This window comes from Brachyistius frenatus, unplaced genomic scaffold (genome assembly GCF_029030835.1).
Source record: "Brachyistius frenatus isolate BFR_SWC_R1_liver_20210118 unplaced genomic scaffold, ASM2903083v1 Contig_37, whole genome shotgun sequence".
Classification (NCBI taxonomy): domain Eukaryota; kingdom Metazoa; phylum Chordata; class Actinopteri; family Embiotocidae; genus Brachyistius; species Brachyistius frenatus.
The window spans coordinates 1,740,001-1,761,250 of record NW_027210636.1 but is presented as its reverse complement, the minus strand read 5'-3'; the positions used below and the strand labels follow the sequence as shown (position 1 = coordinate 1,761,250).

Below are 21,250 nucleotides of genomic sequence, written 5' to 3'. Positions count from 1 at the left end.
ATGGGTTTTGGCTCACTTCGACATTAGTCTCCGGCGCGGACAGCTGACGCTACGTTGTCATGGACGCTTCACGTATGTTATATCGTATTAGACTTCTCGTTTGTCCTCCACAATTTGCATCGTTTAGGATGCAAATAAAATATCTTTTTTTTTTTTTTAAGCCTTGCTCTGACTGAAATCACATCAGAATTAATTTGACGTTGACTCTGTTAGTTAAATCGAGTTTGCCGGGCTGAATCCCATCCTCCGACTTCAGGTAATTTTTACTTACTGTAAACACACGTTCATGACCAGGTAACGTCACCTGTTGGTTTTGTGATCTGCCATTGTGATTGTGAGGGAGAGCGAGCGGTGGTTGTGACTGGATCTGATTGGGAACCTGAGGACACTAAGCCCCGCCCACTGATAGCGGAAACCTGACTGCACCACAGGCCTGTCAATAAAACAGACACGCCCCCAAAAACACAACTTTTTGAGGCTTCTTTACTCATTAATGACGGGATTATCTTTTAGATGGACCGCCAGAAAATGAATAAGAAGGAGCGACTTTAGCAACCGAAAAAATGTATTGACTTCATATTGGATGAGAGAAATTGAATGGGAGTCTTCGGAGCCGGATGCTTTTTGGAGCCGACCTCTAGCGGCTTAACGATAACGAAATAGACCGAAAAGAAAAGAAACCAAGCAGGCTACCTTCTTTTAAAGCTTACCATTTTCAGTGTGTGCGTTGCCGCGTGGGGGTTGTTTTGAAATCAATAACACGGAGATTTATTGTGTTTTCTAATGGCAGAAAATACTCCCAAATAAACAGGTCAATATCAATACCGCTGGGTCCCACATCATTATTAACCCTTTGTGGATGGGAGAGCAAATATCCCTCGCTGTCCTCGAGTTGGTCCTCTCTTACTGTACGAGCTAATTCACCTGAAACATTACACGCAGACGAAGATTTTCTAATTCAGCTCTCTGACTCCAGATCGTCCAGCCGGGGCGGGAGGCATCAGGAGTGCAGGTCCAGTTTAAAAGTGTAATCAGATTACTCTGTTCTAATAACATCAACCACAATCCTCTCCCTCTGTTTGGGGGCTCTGTGGTCGAAATGGAATGATAATAGCGTTTCCTAACTCTCAACAAAAACCAATCTGGCACACGGTCTGTCGAGCGATGGCGTGTCTCCGCCGTTAAGTTTCAACTGCATTTTGAAAAGTTAAAATCCTCTTTTAAGGCCTTTATTTCGAAAGATTGCTGGCGAACCAGTCGAGTCAGCGCATTCTGAGAGACTTCGTTACGATCTGAAATTTTTAGAATTAGGTGATAGAAAAAACACGTTTTTTTTCTTTTTTTGTTAAAGACAAAATATATAATGATAAGCGACACTTATTTTAATTTACGTCTGCGTGTTGTTGCCGCAGTTTGTTTGTCACATACGACGCCATTGAAGTGGGTTATCCGTCAGCCGTGTTGGAAAATGAACTTGAGTGTATGCGCTTGTTTTTTTTTTCTTTTTCAAGTGAAAGCACTTCCGTGGTGTTGTCTGTATTTGCATTATGTTGTCGTGTGTTTTCCTAAGTATCTCTCAGCAACCTCCTTGTATTACTTTTATATTTTAGAAAAAGCAGAAAAACACTGGCACGGTAACGACGCGTAAAAAGAAAATACTGTAAAATCATTCTGCTGTTAAAGTCTTTCATTTTCTGTGGATTGGACCTCCTGCTCTTTCTGCTTCGTGTACGTTTCTTCGGGTTTATAATAATTTCTCATGTTACCAGCACAACGTTTTTTTGAGTACTCTGCTGGAATCACAGTCTCTTTTTCACAAAGTCATGTCGCTTCACAACTGCTCTTCAGTTTCATGTCAGCTGACACTGGAATTTTGAACAACAAGACTTTGTGCGCTGAGAATAGACCAGCAAGTCTGTGTGTGTGTGTGTGTGTGTGTGTGTGTGTGTGTGTGTGTGTGTGTGTGTGTGTGTGTGTGTGATTCATTGATGGGTGTCAACAGGTGATCGCTCTCTGTACGTGTGCGCATGTGTTGCCAACAGCAAACATATCCAACTTGGTTTACCCCACGGACTCGGTCCTGTTTTTAACAACAGACGTGATAATAATGTGATAATAGTGAACCGGCTCACGGTACGAAACAAGTGTTTCCTTTGTTGCAGTAAAAACAGGGATTTTACACTTTTGAATACTTCACTAAGACTTGTCAAGATGGGTTTTGATGTGTTATCAGTAATAGTTCTGTTGTTTGACGTGTGTGTGTGTGTGTGTGTGGGCTGCGTCTTCCTGTTTGTTCTGTACGCGGAAAATATATAAAGCTTGTGGATTTACTTGTTAAGCTCACTGCAGGATATTTGTGATCAAATGTTCTGGCATTCATTATTTAACTTGACTTCTTGCAAGAAAAAAAAAAACAACACATTAATTTTTTTTTTTTTTTTTTTTTTTTTACCCACAGCTGTAGAAACTAAATTTACAATTTCTGAAACTATTAAAACCCTTTTTAAGACAGTTTGACGAAGAATATAGTGACACAAGCTTCGTGGTTTGTTTGCTCCCATGTGTTTACCGCTGCAGGAAGGTTAAGACGGTTTTGTCCCGGTGGGCTTCCGTAGCTTCGGACGCCATCTGAGGGAGCAGCTTCTGCGCTCCCTTCATCCTTTTACAGACATTACGCTAAGCAGCAAGGCACAGCACTGCACAACAAAGAGCCTACGGGCCCTGATATTACAACCCGGTATCACGGCAAAGCGTGAAATAGACACACCGGTCCGCAACAGCCAAACGTGAGTGGAGGCGTGAAAGTTACACCTTTTGAAAGCGTGAAACTTACACGCACGTAAGTGTCATGTGATGTGGGACCATGTGACCAGGTTTCCCGCAACAGCTACTGTGAGAAAAAGTCCAAGGACCATTTTTTTGACGTCTTATTTTGCAAAAAGGAAAATTTTTGTCCATGACAGGAAAACGTGTAACTTTCGCGTTTTGCTGTAGTGGACCGGCGTGTCTATTTAATGTTTTGGCCGTGATACCAGGTCGGATATTAACACGCGTCACCTGGCTGGTTAACAGTTTGCTCGAGCAACAGCGTGACGCAGAGACACGTTAATGTGAAGTATAAATCAGCTAAATCGCATCAGGATGCAGAGCGCTTGTTGCTGCCGGGTGGAAGGGCAGAACGCCTAACGAGAGATATCTGAATATTTCAGTTTGAAAGTGGTGCGTTGCTTTCAGCTCACGATTTAAGTGTCACGAAGGTGGAGCAGGTTCGACCGTCAGTTCTCAAACTGGGATTGTTTCACTTGCCGTCATTTGCAGATCGGTCCGCCAGGTTCGAGATTCAGGTCTCGTATCAGGCGGGTTTGTTTTCTCACTTCAGGTCCCTCGTCAGCATCTGAAGCACTTCTACGCTTCACAAATGCTGCTGTCGAAGTCAGATTTAAAGAGGAGCCAGACGCTGCTGGCGTTTTCCTACCGACTGCCAGAACTTTTCAGCGAAGCCTTCGGGGTATCCTTCGAGCGCTCCTTCCGCCAGACGGCCGCTCGGCATGCACATTGATTTGCAGATGAAATGTTGTTTAGGGAGAAGGCGAGTTGGAGAGTTCTGATCACCTCGCACACAATCTAACACACACTCATAGGCCTTAGGGGCCTGCTTTGCGTTTTCCAAATGTGATTCGAGCTTCTCCGCGGACCTCTTTGCGGAGAACAACCCCCCGTTTTAACATCGAGGAGTCACCGCGTGATCGTGTCATCGTTATTGCGCCGCTCCGAAATAGACGGCGTGAAGTTCACACGGCTTGTGTGACTGAGGATGCGTGAACCTTCCTTCTCTCTCGCGTCGAGACGAGGCTGGTGTCACGAGCAGAAGCTGTGAAGAATCGGGAGGTCTGTTTTCGTATTCGCGTTCGTCGTTGCTTTCTGCCACTGAGCGGACCGTTTTCTAATGCCGGTGGATCATTAGCTGCGAGTGCTTTTCTAGAAGGGCGGTATGGGTGAAGACGGGGAATCGAGAGGTCCTAACATGTCGTTTCCGTAACAACTCGCTGGGAAAACGGATTCATCGAAAACCTCCGCGCCGGCAAAAGCGGCTACGTGAACAGTCGAGTCACTCCCTCGCTCTCCCCTGCTGTCCGGCAAACTCCCGAGAGCCTATTCCTGCAGGTTGTTACTGGAGTAGAAACTGGACGTCTCCGATACCGTTTTGGAGACGCTGCGGGACGACGACCCGTTGGAGGTGAGGTCCAGGGACGAGCCGTGAGGCCTGGCGAGGGCCGTGGCGCCGCCGGGCCCCGGGTCTCCCGTGACCTTAGCCTTGGGCTGCTCCACGTCGTCCCCGACCTGCAGGACGGTAGACACCGTGGTCTCCATGCGGCTGGCCTTGTACACGCTGGTCTGGGTCTGAAGGTAGCGAGTGGACTTGAGCTCCAGGCCTTCGTAGGAGCCTTGAGGGACGCAGGGGCAGCAGCGGAACGCCTGCTTGAACCCGGCTCGAAACCTGCGGAGCGAAAAGCACCGATGAGTCTCGTTTAAGTTTCGTTCATGCACATTTTTCTTTTTTAAAACGCCGGCTGGAAGAAAATCCTGCCAATAGAGCATCTGGCATGCGTTGAAGGCCCTTTACAGCCATCGGAAAGGCTAATGGATGGGTTTCATCTGCAGCCCCAAGTGTTGGCTCCATACTTCAACAAACACAAGCATCCAATCCACCCGTTAACTTAATGAAATCTTCAATAAGTTGTAAGAAAAAAAAATCAGCAGGAGTGTCGGAGATGACGACACTCTCCCAGTTCACTGCACACGCTCGGCGTATAGAAAAATCATGATACAAAAAAAGTGAGCCTTTTTAGCACCAACTGTAACCACACTTCATATATTTACAGGATTATGGTGAACGCAAATACAAAGTATAGTAGAAGTGTATCTGAATCAGTGAATTGATGTTGAAATATCTGTTATAAGTTGCAATCATTGTCTCAAAACACTATAAGAACAAGTTTACTGGAGTAGCAAAGTATGTAAAATTGATTGAGGGTGATTTTTTATTTCTTATAAAATTAAAGGAAAAATCTGCTATTTTTATCTGTCAAATGTAAAATTTTAAAGATGCTCGATTCAGATAAAGAAGACAATGGAGCATTTTGCATTTCCCTCTGGTGTCAGCTGAGGAGTGAATATTCAACTACTGTCAGATGAACTTGTGTCTGCCAGTTGTTAAAACACGTAACTGCGTGGTAACTCATTAATCATATCAACTTTGTAAGAAAATTTGTGTAGCTTGAAGCCCGCAAGTGTTCAAAAATACAGCTTGTTATTATTCAGAAAAACAACTATAAGCGACAGTAAGCGCCGAGTCACTATTTATATATTCATCCACATTTTTTTTTTTTTTTTCCCACCTCACACAATCACAAGCAGCCAACTTGGGAATCCTCCAAATCCGACAAGACTGTTTATTATAAGCTTACAGCTTGATGTGGAACTGCAGTGACGGGCAGTTGAACAGAAGATGTGTGCAAGTGGATAAGAAGTGTGACGTAAAAGGAAAACAAAAGGTGAAGCTTTGTGTGTGATTTTCATTACACGTCTGCAGGTGTTACAATAAATGTGATTAGATTTGCAGATGGAGATGACAGAAGCGTCATAAGGTGGTGGAGAGACTGATTGAAACCCTCTGAACTGAAGTGAAAAGAAGACAAAAAGAAGATTGGCATAATGGACAGAGTGATAACTAACCCTCAGCTCACTGCGATCTAACACGTTTTTATTTTTAGGACTTAATGAATTTCCGACGTGGAAACAACCAAGTGTGAAATCTCATATCTCCCGACAGCTCAGACGGTAAACTGGTGGCAGATGTCTGATTTAACACAATAATTAGAGTTGAAGATCTGTCTTTATTTTGCCAAATAACAATCTCTTGATTCAATGACATTTTTGTTGACGGGCAGAATGCTAATAAATTGTTTATGTTCGTAGTTTGAAGTTCTTCGTAACTGTGTGTAAGTCTTTGAGTTTCCAGTCATGTGATCTCAAAGCGAGCAAACGCAGCCTCTCTGCTCGACAATATAAAGAAAACTAATGCGTTCCCTCTAAAGCTAACCAGTTTAGATCGTAGCTATCCGGTAGCTCCCCAGCTACTGGTTGAGCATGTCCGTGTTGAGTATCAATTTTTTATTGTTCACATAAAAGAAGCTTACTCAGCTGGTTTGGTGGAGCTCAGCTATGTGAATAAATGTTACATTAGCTCTAATCCTAAATCCCCAAAAAAGGATTGTCCCCTTTGGTAAAAAGAATAAATAAGTGAATATTTTCCCAATATTTTGTCTAATCCATGGACAAAAATAAATAAATAAAATTTCCACATATTTTTATCCTGGTGGTTGCCACCCGGTATCACGGCAAAGCGTGAAATAGACACGCTTTGACCTGTGTAGGTGTGAAAGTTACAAGATTTCCTGTAGTGGATGAAGATGACATCTACTGCACCCTTTAAGGCATGTGCTTTACAGGAAAATCAAACTTATTGCAAAAACAACATCAAGAACAAAGTTATCACCTCCTGGATTCGAACCTTGGTAACATGATCCTCCCGTCACGTGACATTTAAGTGCGTGCAAGATTCACGCCGACGAAATGTCAAACTTTCACGCCGAGACGGCCCCAGAAGCGTAGCTATCTCACGTTTTGCTGTAGCGGACTGTAAGCGTGTCTATTTCACGCTTCGCCGAGACACCGGGTTGTGTGATCACAGACACGTGGGGGAAATGATCTTTCAAGTAGCTCTATAGAATACTGAAGCAGTTAATAACTGACGACACGATTCCATTCGTGAAGTGAGAAAGAGTGCGATGAAACATTTCACCAAAGGAAGAACAAAACAACCAACAAAAAAATTATCCTGCAGAATTTTAGATGAAAGACAGTTTTCAATAACACCTTGCAACTCAAATACCATCAGTAACTACGAGATGAGTCCATACCCTCATGCTGCATACCGACAATTCATGCATTCACATTCTGGAAAGGTTTTAGATGAAAAGCCTTTGAACAACTCTCTTCTAGTGCGCCGTGCATTTATTCTCCGTGTGGCCGTCCTCCCTTTTGTCTTTCAAGTGCCGACAGCAAAGAGATGGAGGAGATATCAACGGTCTGCATTTATTTTTAAAAAGTTTATAGAACATATTCTGCTTTCTTGTGTCAGACAATGGAGACATTTTCAAAAGGTGGTTGTAACGTTGTTTTGTTCGACACTTTATTTATGGACATTCATATTTCTCTTTGATGATGTGAAGGTCATAAAGCCGACTGATGGACTGGACATAAAAGAAACTGAAAAAAAACAACCTCGAATGTCATTTCAAAGGCAGGTTGGGAGAAAATCAAGTTTACATTTCTTCACGGTTCATTTTCCGTTAGATTTAAACTGCTCATTCGCGGATACTTTGCAGCCTTCAGTTGAGGCCGTTTTAAGCTATCTAAGGTGTTGAATCCAAAATTATTATTCACTTTTCCATTATTTGGTGCCATGATTACCTGTGAAGCACGGCTCGCTAGTCTTCTTCAACAGCCTAACTTATTGATCTGTTGGTGTCATGCACTGAGTCTCCTCTGCTGAAGGTGAAGCTTGTTTAGCTTAAATACCATGAATTTTTAAATTGAACAGGTCAATAAAGTTTTCAGTATAATTTGGTTTCTCCGTGACAGACCTACAGTGTACTGGAGAAGAGGTTTAATTAACTCTCATTAGGGCTCACACTGATTGGCACCTCGCCGTGTCAAAGTTTAAACTTGTCAAATTATCACCAGGACCGGAGAAGATGATCTGGAGGCTTTTACACGTGAACAAGTTTTATTCACTGTAGTTTAAAGGTCCCATATCATAAAAATGCAGACTATTTTTTTTATTTGATACACTTTATTAATCCCCGAGGGGAAATTTCTTCACTACAGCAGGGGGGCTCTCAGGGGGGAGATGCTGCAGCAGGCTGCCACTAGCGCGGCGCTATCTTTCATTTCTTCATAGTGAAGCAGTTTTTGTAGCTGTATAAATACTGGGAAATTGTCAAAACATTCAGTCCACAAAAGAAATGCACGTTGCCAGTATTCAGCAACTTAGTCGTACGGACTTTGTGATGTCACAAACTCATGTTGTCATATTTGCCCTCAGCGCAGCTCACAGTCTCTTACGTGGAAGAAAACCCAGAGCGGTCATCCTATCGCAGAGCTACCAAGCTACATGTCCGAAGAAAACCTGTGATTGGCCAGTGCGTGTTCACTCGGAAAAGAATCAGCCAATCAAAAAAGAGAATCACTGATATCAATGAGTCTTAAAGAGACAGACACAAAACGGTCTTTTCTTGAAAGAAATGCAAAACTCTACTTTAATTTAAAAACCACAATAATATCTTCTAAAGGATATCAAGATTGCAAACTTAACGTTGGAAAACTGTAATATTACTGGACCTTTAACAATGAGAAAACAATGTATGAATTAGTGACAGTATTTCTGTTAAAAAGGAAAAACTCAATTTGTGACTATTCTCCTGCAAAATGTTCATTACTCTTAATTCATCAAACGAATTTAAAACCACGAAAGAATCAAACAGCAGTAACTTTAAACGGGAGAAGATAAGAAGACGTGGATGCCTTTAATCACAGCATGATGAAATGTACACTTCCTGTTTCTAATATAAGTTTTAAATTAAAGTTTTGTCTGACGCAGACGGGAATGTTTGAGATGTAATTTTAAATGAGTCATGCTTTATTATGTTTGTGCGTGTAGGCGACTGACCGACCTGTCATTGAGGCAGCAGTAGATGATGGGGTTGTACATGGTGGAGCTCATGGCCAACCACATGATGGCCAGGTACACCTGCTGGATGAACGGCTCCTCGAACATCTCGGGGAAGAACTGGTGCAGCAGGAAGTAGACGTGGTAAGGCAGCCAGCAGATGGCGAACGTGCACACCACCACGATCATCATCTTCACCACCTGCCGGGACACAAACATCTCTCTTTATTGAATGCGTTCGGCTCCCCCTACTTCATCGTGGGTTTTCACCGGGTACTCCTCAGGGCTAGAAAAACTGAAGGGCCAGAAAATCATTAAAAGTAAAAGTAGCTCCATAAATGAGACGTAATATGTGTAAAACGTTCCATCAGTCGCGCAGCGAGTAGTTTCCGCTTCCTGTTTGATATGTAATCGCTCTATGACGAGACGTGCGGCACCGATCGTCTCCACCGAAGACTCTGCATTCTTTCCTCTAACGAGCTTCGCCGTTGGTTAAACGAGCGGAAAAGCTCGTTTGAACTTTCTCTCTCCGACAAAAATGAAAATGTTATGCGCGTGGACGCATCATTAGAGCCGCCAATATCAATGAGCGCTCACTGACAGTGAGCCGAAAACAATAGGGAGCGACGCAACAGATGTGCGAGGCCGCCTCATTAGACTTAGAGGCCGGATCAGCACGTTGCAGGTTGCAAAGTTGTGCAATCGAAGGATGGGAGTGTTTTTAAACGTAGCAAAATAAGAATTATTGTGGCTTTAGTTCGAACATTTTATTGCCGCCACAAATTCCTAGAGATTTCAGAAATGCACAAGTATGCCTCCGTAGCTGAACGTTTTCGTTCCCTCCGACCCTCCGTCCCATTCTCGTGAATGCAATTTCTCAAGAACGCCATGAGGACATTTCTTCAAACTGTCAAATGTTCACTCGAGCCCAAAGACAAACTTTTTGATTTTTGATCACCAAAACCGAAAGGCCAAATGTCGCCGTGACCTCGTGTTTATCGCCTATTGTGAACATGATATCTCCGGAGCGCCTTGAGAGAATTACTTCAAATGTGAAACAACCATTGATTTGGACTCAAACATGAACTAATTCGATTTTGGTCCTCGAAGGTCTTTGTGACTTCACAAAACATGTTTGTTACCGTAAGTCAATAATTAATATGCTAATTAAGACATAGTTTCAATAAAATAAAGTAGCATGAAGTGATAACATTTTACACTCAAAAGGTGTTGACATAACTGTGACGTCATAATGTTCTGCAAAAAACAATTTTCTGATCATTATTCAACAACATAACTCGGGAACAGAACAAGATTGAGGCTTATATTTCTTATTTGAAGTCTACTGTCTACTTTTGATCTTTAATTAGGAATCCAGAAGTGCAGGGTACCTTGCGTTTGGCGGTCAGCTGCTCCTTGTAGCGGTCGGACGAGTCTCCGGGGATCTCGCTGGCCCAGAGAGTCAGTCCCACCACCAGATACGCGCAACCCATCACCAGCAGTGGAAGGAAGTAGATGAGGATGGCCACGCACACGTAGTACCTACAGCAAGAGAGCATAGAAATGGGATTGTGGTGAGTGCTGAACCAGTGAAGCCAATATGATTTTTTTCTAGCCAGTTAAATAAAGTGAATCAGATGTGAGAAGGTTTTTATAAACGGCAAACATGTCGACGTGTTTTAAACCGGACTGAGATTATACAGATTTAACCCCATTTTGACACGATCTGGTCCCATCTAACCCTGACCCAACACTGGAAGTCGTGCCGGGATATGAACGCACGACACTCTGCCGAAAAGTCAGGATTTTTTTTTTAAATTTTTACCGGACTAATTTGACATATCCTACGACCAAGTGGCAACCAGCAGCGACGTCGCCCGTCGGTTTGTGAACGGCCGTTGTGAAGCCTTGAGTGCGGCGCCAATTTGGTAGTTTGGAGCGTTTTGAAGTCGGTAGCGACCATATTTGGGCAAGCTGGGTGGGGGGGGGGGGCGGGGGGATCTGACTCGATCTCACTCGATCTGATTGGAAACCCGACCTCTAGTGGCACTCGGTGGTATTGCAGTTTAAAGCACTTCCGCATCGGACACATTTTTTTCAGAGCTGGAAGCTACGTCCACTTTCATATCCAGTCTGTGCCTACGACGCATCACGCGTAAGTGCCTCCGTAGCCGTGATCGACAACTTCTCGACCCTCCTGCCCGAAGACGCGGGAACTCAACGTGAACGACGATCGGTCCGAGTCCTACTCGTCTCCCGACAAAAACACGGCAAGAATTCATAGCACTTTGATCGCCTAATCTGACACGGTTACCGTCGCTAAACACATAAATATGTGGTGCAGCAGGGAGCGCGGCTTCAGCGGGAATATCCCAGGTGTTTCTTTAATGGCTGTGTTCCATTTAGCTTCTCCAGTTTTAGGGCGCGAGCATCGAGCAGCGCTGACTAACGGACGTGGAAATGTAAAGGAGCCATTAATGTCATCTGTCACGCGTCGTACAACATGTCGTGTCTCTGATTCTGAATATATGGACCGTGAATGCATGGTAATGTAACGCATAAATAGACATCGTTAGGTTAAAGCTGCCATTACAGCCTTTTTGACAGCAGACATTTACTATTTAAATTAACAATGGTTCCACTCCGTTGAAGTCTCCCACTAAAACATTCATGTTATGTTCACATTATATGCTGAAGTGGCCTGAAACTTCGGGGTTTTTTTTTTCCTTCTTCCTCCGATCAGATGTTTGTTTGTTTTTTTTCACCAAACTGATATTTCTCAGTTCAGGCTGTGTGCATACAATATGTGGTTTTAGATCTCTTCCATGTCTGATCTCTGGATATGAAACGGCTGTCACAACCGTCAGATCTCTGCTCGTGTTGCCTGTCGTCATCGTTCAGTGTCGGCGGCGGCGCTGCAGGTTTACAAATGTAAGAGCTCTTCTTCAAGCCAAAGTGACATGCACGCTTTCACGTACATGACATGACATCCGTGTTTACGGTTTGACTGTCTCACAAATTGGGTTATTGGTATTACTCTTGTGTGCATGTGGCTCTTTGGTTGTTTACACTTCGGCTTCGCACGTATAAATGTGAACGATTAACACCGAAAGATTTAGATCATTTTTCTTCAGGTGATTTAATTCACAAACCGATATATTTTTCCGCACCGTTGTTTTTGTCATGAATACTTTTACAAAGGAGGCAAAATATTGCCAGCGAAGAAGCGATGTTTACTTTTTTCAGAAGGAGGTTGTTAATTTTTTTTTCTCAGCTTTCACACCACAAAAAAAGGCATCGACAAATCAAACTGTGCATTTCTGGTGTTGTGACATCCTGAGTTTCCACTGTGGACAATATTTGTTCAGATGGTGCACACGAAGCTCACGCACAGAGATATTTGCAGGCAATCCCCTCTCTCCACACACACACACACACACACACACACACACACACACACACGCACACACACGCACACACAACTTTCATGTAGCAGCCAGAGCACGCAGCGTCGTCCGTGTCGGTCGGCTCAAAATATCGTCAAAATATACTCCTCGAATCACCGATGATGATTTTAAAAAGCTTTAATTGCCATTTTGAATCCATTGTTTTGTTTTTTTCTGAAGAATGAGCTGAAACAAACGTATTTTAACAGTTTGGGGAGAAAAAAAAATTGCAAGAATTCGCATCGCTGCCAGAATAAGTGTTTTTATGGCAAAATATTCCCCGGTGAGTATTTAGAAGTTTATAAGTATAAATTGGATGGCACTGAGCAAATACTGTAAAACACTGTACTGCTAAGAATGATAACAGGGTTGGTGGTCGTCCACAGAAGAGTGTATTTGTTTGAGGCTCTTTCAGATATGAATGTTATGTCATAACTCAGGTCTGATTGGCACTGAAGAAATGTAGGCAAATATAAAAATAAACACATAATACGCACTGTAAACAAACCGAGAGTACATCGCGGGACGATAGAAAACACTCAGATTAATTCAACTGATTTCTGACTCACTAAATGGCATTCCTGTTTCTGAGGCCTAATCAGATTATGAAAGAGCAGTTAAGTGCTTTGCCTGACATTAAAACAGAAGGAGGCAATTATGCATTACATTTGTGCTACAAGTGCTGATATTTAAAGCTGCGTTAATTGATTTTAGATGTGGGTTTTTTTGGACCACTCAAGGCATCAAGCTGTAATCACAACATTGAGGTTTTATCACCTCATTAAAAGGACATGGTGAACATGTTAGGAATGATTTGCCCATTTATCCATCCAGACCAAACTTTAATGTTAGTCAAATATTCACTCTCCTTTTATTTTATTTTTTTTTACCAAATCTCGATTTTAAAAAATAAAAAGTCACCGGCTAGTCGTTGACTCTCTGTGGATGTCGTTCTGCTGGTTTATTGTAGCTTGTCGCTAAACCTTAAATTGGTACGAGAGATGGCACTTCTGAGAGCAGAGAGAGGAAACCTAAACATAATTTGGGGAGCAGGAAAATCAAAACAAAAAGCTAAAAGTGCTCAAAACTTCTCTGAAAGGATTTGGGCGACTTTCACTTTCAAATTGAATTAATTATCAGTCTTTTGTGCGCGACATTCAGTTTGATTTTCAGCGGCAGTGGGACGGTTCCTCGTCGCTGGAGGCCTCCGATTCTGTTTTCCGACGAGCCGACCCTCTGGTAGGCTGAAGCGCCCGACGCAGCGAGGCAGTAAAAGAAGTTATTAATTTGAGTCGAGGGGCTAAATCAATCATTGTTAATGCGTTTTCCAGAGGAGTTAAAAAATTATTCTTTTTTTTACTTTGTCACACCATTTAAGATGCGAGCGAGGCCGTTAAGACGCCTTCGTCACAATTGTCCAATAAATTTAAACCCTTTATGGAATAATTAAATATGACAGATTCAGTATTTAGCCAATGATTTGCTAATCTTTCACAGACACAGCATGTGATCCTGTTAACGCACTGTAAAAATGTGAGCGCCACGCTGAGCCGGCGCGGTGTTGTGTGTGTGTGTGTTTGCATTGATGTCCATTAAAATTGGGACAATTACAGTATATCTAACTGAGCCGTGTAAAGCAAGTGTGTATGTTGTATTTGACCGTTCGGAGCGGGACGTCCCCCCTCGGCCCCCCCACCTCCCCAACTCCAACCATCCACAGAGACAATCTCTTCTCCCCTCTGCAGATGAGCCTCACAGACCCTCTCTATGGCCAATTAACTACATTCATGTTAATCCTACCGAAACACCCGGGAGAGCAGGAGCCTTCATCAAAGTGTAAATGACCACACACTGAGATGTACACACACACACACACACACACACACACACACACACACACACACACACACACACACACACACACACACACGCTGCAAAAAAAGTGTGTTAGCCAATCAAAAAGAAACATATCGGAGCCCTGAGAACAACGTCTTCGGTCAGAGGGGCGTCTCATCTGTAGTTTAAAGCTCAAGAAACTTCCTCCAGAAACGGAAACAATGAACGGAGACGCAGGGACTGATGGTACGTTCATGAGCAGCTGGGAAATTGAGAAGTTCTGACCTCTGTGTGGAAAACAAAATACACCTGTTAAAATATATCCAACTCGGAAAGTGGGAGGTTTTTCAGAGATCCGAGTAGCAGGTTTGACGTCAGGCTTTGTTAGCCTAACCTGTGTTAAAAACAGCGAGGGTAGAAACATAGTGTACAAACAATATTGACCTTCTGAGCTCCATTGTGTCTCCGTGTTTGGTTCATGTGGAGGATGACAAGGAAGGTTTTTCTGAATTCTTACAGCAGAAATAAAGCTGTTTTTTTTTTCTTTGTGAACATGCTCAGGCCTTCCCAAATGGGAACTTTCATTATTCCCACGTGCCAGAACGCATCATAACACAGATATATAGAGCGATAGATAGATAGATACTTTATTAATCCCGCTCTCTCATGAGAAACGGCTCCAGTGGGAGGTTCTGTTTACCAAAGAAGTGGCTTGCAGACAGACGACACTGGAAACAGGTTTGTGGCAGCAAAAGATGAACTTTACATGCAAAAAGTGTTGGTGAAATTACAAAGAAAAGGGAACGAACACCGTACGGAGGGGGATGGCAGAGGCAGAGTCCAACGGCCTGGCAGAGGCAGAAACACAAACAAACATAACACAAGCCAAAGTTCAGGCCGGGATCCAAAGCTGGCAAGAAACTGACAGCAGAATCCGAACACGCGGCTTTGAGCACAGACACAACGCTCAAATTTGGCATTCGGGAGCGGGAGAGTGGATGTACCGCTGGAGCGAGCCGACAAGTGGATGCAGGTGGGCTGATTGGGGGAACGGGAGGCAGATGAAACTTGGCACATGGAGAGAATTAAGGGGATGTCTGATTGATTGGATGGAGTGAAACGGGGAATAACTGCGTCCTAAAAGAACGACTGAAGCACAGAAAAATGACAATAATCCGTCTTATCCATTATATGCCCGCTTCATCCTCCCTCATTCGGGCCAATTTATTATCACCAATCAGCCTAACGTGCATGTGTTTGGACTGCGGGAGGAAGCCGGAGCACCCACACAAAAAACCCTGCGAGTCCAAAGGGTGATTTACGACCTCAAAAGTTGATTTAGTGTCAGTTTACACGTTAATAATCTGCTTTATTGGCCGGGTTTGTTTACACACGCAAGGAATTTGACGCCGGTCGTAACTTCTTCCCTCGACGTGCAAAAAAACAAAAACAGACTCAAATAGAAGTATAAAACCTAAATAGACATGTATATAAAAAATTTCCCCTCGGGGATTAATAAAGTATATACCTACCTACCTACCTACCTATACAGCTAAGAAACACATATATGCACCCAAAACAATGGTGCGATTGCGTCTCTGTGGCTTCTAGACGCCGCCCACATTGCCGTTACCTAGCAACGGTGTTTTTACGACTTTACGACCACTGGACTCACGAGTTCCATTTGAACGCAGCACGTGACTAAACTTTGTTTTTCCACGTCTTTCCTGAGTTGTGACGTCAATTTGTTTTGGTATTTTTCACATGTAAGCAGATTTCCGTTCCATTTAAAAAAAAAGAAAAAAAAAAAAAGTTTTTATTTAATTGTCACACAGTGGACCAAAACCACACTCCAAAATCAAGCATATACAGTAGAATCCGATTTTATCGGCCAAACTGACTCATTACGGATATGTCCGTATCAAAGTGTACGTTGTAATATACGTTGAAATTTAGACCTTTTTTTTTTTTACACAGAACATAATGCGGAAAAAGATTTGTGGGGTAAATTAGGAATCGGCAAACTTTGTTTGAGCGAACTTATTTCTGGCATTTTGTTGCCATACACTCAAAATTCCCCTAAATTTAGTCACTGGGACACGGCTTTAGTCCTGGTAGTTCACTCAATGCAGCAGAACCGTTGTTAATGTCATTCGTGACACCTGTGCTTATTCTCCCCGCCCCCCAGGTAAAATCTAATTTCTTCTTTAATTAAGCCAAGAAGTCGAGCGTTTTGCTCCACAGCTGTAATTAAACACTACTTAAAGATGTTTAACTGAACGCGTGCGAGCCGCGGAGAGACCGCGGTTACCGTAAAGTCTCAACAAAATAAATTCAGAGAAAAATAGGGAAGCCGCCGCCATCCGCTGGCTCGCGCAGAAGTGATTCGTGTGCACACAGGTGTAATGAGCTTAGAGGAAAACTCTTAAGCAAATCTGTGTGTGTGTGCGCTCAGTGTGGGTGTGTTTAAGAGGCTTCTTCAGATCCCGCGTCTCACATGTATTTTCTTTTTTGCCGAGTATGCGCTGCATGTTTTAGAAGTAACCGCATTCGGTGTCTTTATTGGATTTGTTATCAGAGCAGGTGTGAAATTTGCTGTAACAACTTGCTAACTCCTTTACATTAAAAGAAATGAGGGTGGAAACGGGCATAATATAACAAAAATAAATAAAAATATTTGTAATTAATCAACATTGCCTCAGGTAAATATTTTGTATAGCAGCCAGGTGAAGGAGAAATGCAAGGCTGGTTTATGTATCTCAGTTTTGTAAAAGCTGCGATACTACCGGGTGCCACTAGAGGTCAGCTCCAAAAAGCCTCCATAGACTCCCATTCAACCAGTCTCATACAATTCTATGTCAATAAAATTTCTCCACGCGTTATTTCTGTTGTTTGCTAAAGTCGCTTTGTCTTATTAGTTTTCTGGCCGTCCATCTAAAAATAATCCCGTCATTAGTTATTAAAAAAAAGCTTAAAAAAAATCAACAAACATGTTTTTGGGGGCGTGTCTGTTTGATTGACAGGCCAACAGTGGGCGGGACAAAGTATCGCTGGGTTTTCACTCAGATTGAGTCAGATTAGTAGTTTCCAGGTCTGAAAAAGGTGTAAAATGCCGAAGTGCCTTAAACTGCAATAACACGGGGGCGTGTCTGTTTGATGGACGGGCCTGTGGTGCAGACTGTTATAGGTGGGCGGGGCATAGTGTCCTCTGATTTCCTCTGAGTCCTTTGCTTGAAATGCAAGTGGAATATATTAAAACAAAGGAGACGGAAAGACGTTGTCATAAACAAACCTACTTTGTGGCCCTGAAGTGGTCGACCACGTCACCGTGACTCGCGAGGACGTTGCTGCCCGTAAAGACGTCGTCGAGGTCAAGCTCTCGATCAGACCGAGCTCTCAAACCAAGGAGTCGACACATTACTGCAACGCTGAAAATAACAACGCTCATGACACCAGATGCCGCGAGCATCTAAATGGCATATGCACTCGTTCTGAAGGGCTCCAAACTCCTCCAGACACTGAATCATGAAGCGGAAGTGTAAATCAAGCAGACGGACTTGATGGGATCCATTAACTTGATGCTGCTGATTTGCATGATTAAAGTGGCTTTGTAAGATGGTGTGGTGGTTAGATACGGCATCACAGGGGGAAAAGAAGAAAAAAAAAAAGCTACTTTTTTTTTTTAATGGGATTTTGGCTTCATAGTGCGTAAACAAACAGTGGTGCCATAACAACGTCAGTCATACTGGGTTATGGATGAGAGATCAGAGAAGCTGGCAAGCTTCTGAAATTCATAAACCAACAAAAGTCAGTAGAAGATTATCAGGCAAATCCAATTTATCTATGGATCTCGTTTCTTTTTTATCTTTCTCAAGCTCGTTTATCTTTCAGCTTCGTTTGCATAATTCATCTTTCTGGTCTTGGCACATGTTTCGTGGTTTCTATGTTCCCTATTTTCCCATTATCCCGCATGCTTATGATAATGAGGTGGGCGTGTCCAGAAACAGCCACAGCAACCGACAGTGACGTCATCCATTGGTTTGTGAACTGCCGTCACGAAGCCTCGAGTTTGACTTGTTGGTCGTCACAGTCTTGCCAACTCGAAGTAGTTCGGAGCAGGAAGTGACCATATTTGGACGAGCAGGGGAAGAGCGAGTAGTAGTTCTGACACTATGCCCCGCCCACCTGTAGCAGAAAATCTGACTGTGCCATAGGCCTGTCAATCAAACAGACACAACCACCCTCCCCCAAAATGCCACTTTTTGGGGCCTAATATCAAATTAATGACGGAATTATTTTTTATGACCCACCAGCACAAAAGACTTAATCCCGCCCCTTCTTGTGCATTTTTAAGTGTTACTTTTTTTTTTTTTTTGGTCCCATACACATTAGTAACTTCTTAACAAATTATGCAAATAATTGAAACAGCGGCTTCCTTCATCCTGCTCGGAAAGCTCAGAGGCACCTTTGCAGCTCCCGGGGAATGAGCTCATTCTCATTATGGTACTATTTAAAAAGCGTTCTTCGTTTCGGGGTCGGGGGTTGAGGTGTGTTCGCCTTTCAATGGGTTCCAAACAAATTACAGAAGGGAGCCGGTGTCTTGTGATGTTTCGGGGATTGAACACATTCCTGCGGCCTCTCAGATGCTCATTGTTGGACGGTTCGCCACGGAGATGAAAAACCGGCATTTCTTGGCACACACACACACACACACACACACACACACACACACACACACACACACACACACACACACACACACACGGTCCCAGAGGCGTAAAGAACCTTTGCTGCCGCTCGTGAACAAACGCAATCAGCTACAATCCAGGAAACCAGATGTTTGCTGTCACTGTTTACGTATTGAAGCACTCGAGATATTACTGATTTAGTGTTTTTGCGGCAGTCGTATGGATGTTGGTGGTTTCTGTGGAGAGTCTGACTGCAGGGAGCTGCTATGTTTTAGCATCCTGCACATGTGCGAGTGCTTCTCAGGTGCTCCTTTCGTTGTTTCGGTGAAATATCGCCGTGCTCAGAAAGACCAAAAGCTACTCTCTTTATGATATATATTCATCGAGAGGTGGCCAACATCCTATGATGCTCCTTGGTGTAGTTTTTAGTTTCAGTAAAAGGCCTCAGCCGGGGCCCGGTGGGATTATTTTTTTTTTTATCAGTCTTGTCTACGATGTAATTAATGTTGATTCTGGTGCATTAAATTGTCTCGTCAGCAGTCGTACAGCTAAAGGTTCTGTCAGCATGTATTAACTTTGTTCTTTTTTTCACTTCAATTCAAGGGCATATCACTTATACGGGAGGAAATATTCAGATCAGTTCAAAAGTGGTTCAAGACTAAAGGTGAATTTAGATAAAAGAAGCGTTAATATGTGTTGTCATGGCAACGGCAAACGTGTTTAAAAAAAAAACCAACAACCTGCGGTGTGTCTGACTCGATCTGATTGGAAACACGACGATACCCGGAACTTGACCGCATCACAGGACTGTCAATCAAACAGACACGCCCCCCCCCCCCCAAAAAAAAACCCAGTTTTTTTTAAACTTATTTTCAGATGGACTGCTAGCAAAACTAAAATAACGTAAAAAAAAAAAATGCATTGACTTAGAATTTTATGAGAAAAGTTGAATAGGAATCTATAGAGACAGAGACTTTTTGGAGCCAGCCTCTAGTGGTAGTCGGTGGTATTGCAGATTGACAATTCTGTGATAGTAATACAGAAACTTAAAAAGTTATTTATATTAAAGGTATCTTTTGGCGTGGTCTTCAAAAAGATGAGGTTACGTTTAGATAAATATTCACAATAGCTGTAATATCATAACTTCGGTAGGTCGGCTGCTGCATGTCGTCATTTGTTTCTTTTATAATCATCATTCATACCTTTGAAAATTTCAAATCACAACTCTCCAAAAAAATCAAAAAAGGGAAAAAACTAATACAGCAGGTTGTTTACAAGCTGCATCCGAATCTTTGCTGTTGATATTTACTTAATTTTACGAGGACAGTCGGTTGGATTATTATATTATTATTATATCATTTTTAATGATTTCCTCCTTTGGCAGCACTTACAAACTTTCTTGGCTGTTAAAAAGGTCGATTGGCGCCTCCAGCTGTTTCCATCCCTCACATGACCCTGGAGGTCAAAGAGGTCTGACTCTGTCTCGGGACTTGAATGCAACACAGTGCACAGCCCTGCTGCTGGTTTAAAGCTGCTCTCCTGGTTAACATTTGGCAACAGTAATGTGCCAAGAGATGTAGCAAAGTGCCAGAAAAGCAAAGAAGCAGCCAAGCAAACAAACATGGAGGAAAGGCAGAAGGAAAGAAATTTGTTCAACACCTTTTTTTTTTTAAAAGCCTCAGCGATGAGGGATAAAAGACTCAAAGAAATGGAAACATGGTAATATCCACTGTAAATTTAAGTCTCAGAGAATTTGTTTTTTTTTATTTAATTTTGTATAGAAAGTACATTGTTTGCATTTAAATTCTTTTTTTTTTTTATCAGTGATGATGTGCATAAAAAAATGGCGGCAAACGCACCAAATATCATGATAACGTACCATTGTACTGCTATAGAGGACTTAATCTGGTAAAAAAAAAAAAAATAATCATTCTATTGATGTAATTTCCAAGAAAACAAACTGATATATTCCTGTAAATTCATCAGAGGGTTCCTTAAAGGTATGAAATCATTGAGAACCAGTTATAAAGGGAATGTTCACAGTGTTCAATTCATATTATCCAATTAATTAATTTCCATAAATTACTAGTGTGACCGTGGTAAGGTTGTCTCATTTACATAATTTACACGCTAGTTTAATGTGAGTCTCCTCTGCAAATCAATGACTCTTCATGAACCAACATATAAATTAAACGCAAATACTTTTCCCATCATTTTGATTAAATTATAGAGCTCTTTCAAGGAAATTCCTATAATTTAGTTTTCATTAAGAGGACTTTTAAAACGTCATGGCTAGTTTTTAGTACGTTGAATGCTGTTTATTGGTTTAATCCGTGACAGAGCCTTTTTATAAAAGTCTTAGTAAAATATCTAACAACTGTCCAATTAATGCAGTTATTTCCAATTTGCCATTCCTAACAGTGACACTGATGTTTCACCAAAGTATATTTTGCAGTTGTTCAGTTGCAACTGTCGTGGAAAAACGT

General features: G+C 42.5%; 1 protein-coding gene across 1 annotated transcript in view; it reads right to left on the bottom strand.

The window, feature by feature from the left end:
* Positions 1–2,971: 2,971 nt before the first annotated feature.
* The window catches only part of tacr1a (tachykinin receptor 1a), a 31,906-nt gene continuing 13,627 nt past the window's right edge, over positions 2,972–21,250 (bottom strand). Inside the window, exons 3-5 of the mRNA XM_069701547.1 lie at positions 10,186–10,336; positions 8,799–8,995; positions 2,972–4,498 (exon numbers count right to left, since the gene is read on the bottom strand). Of these exons, the coding sequence (XP_069557648.1) occupies positions 4,153–4,498; positions 8,799–8,995; positions 10,186–10,336 (694 nt within the window). The 3' untranslated portion in view covers positions 2,972–4,152. The remainder of the gene's footprint in view (positions 4,499–8,798; positions 8,996–10,185; positions 10,337–21,250) is intronic.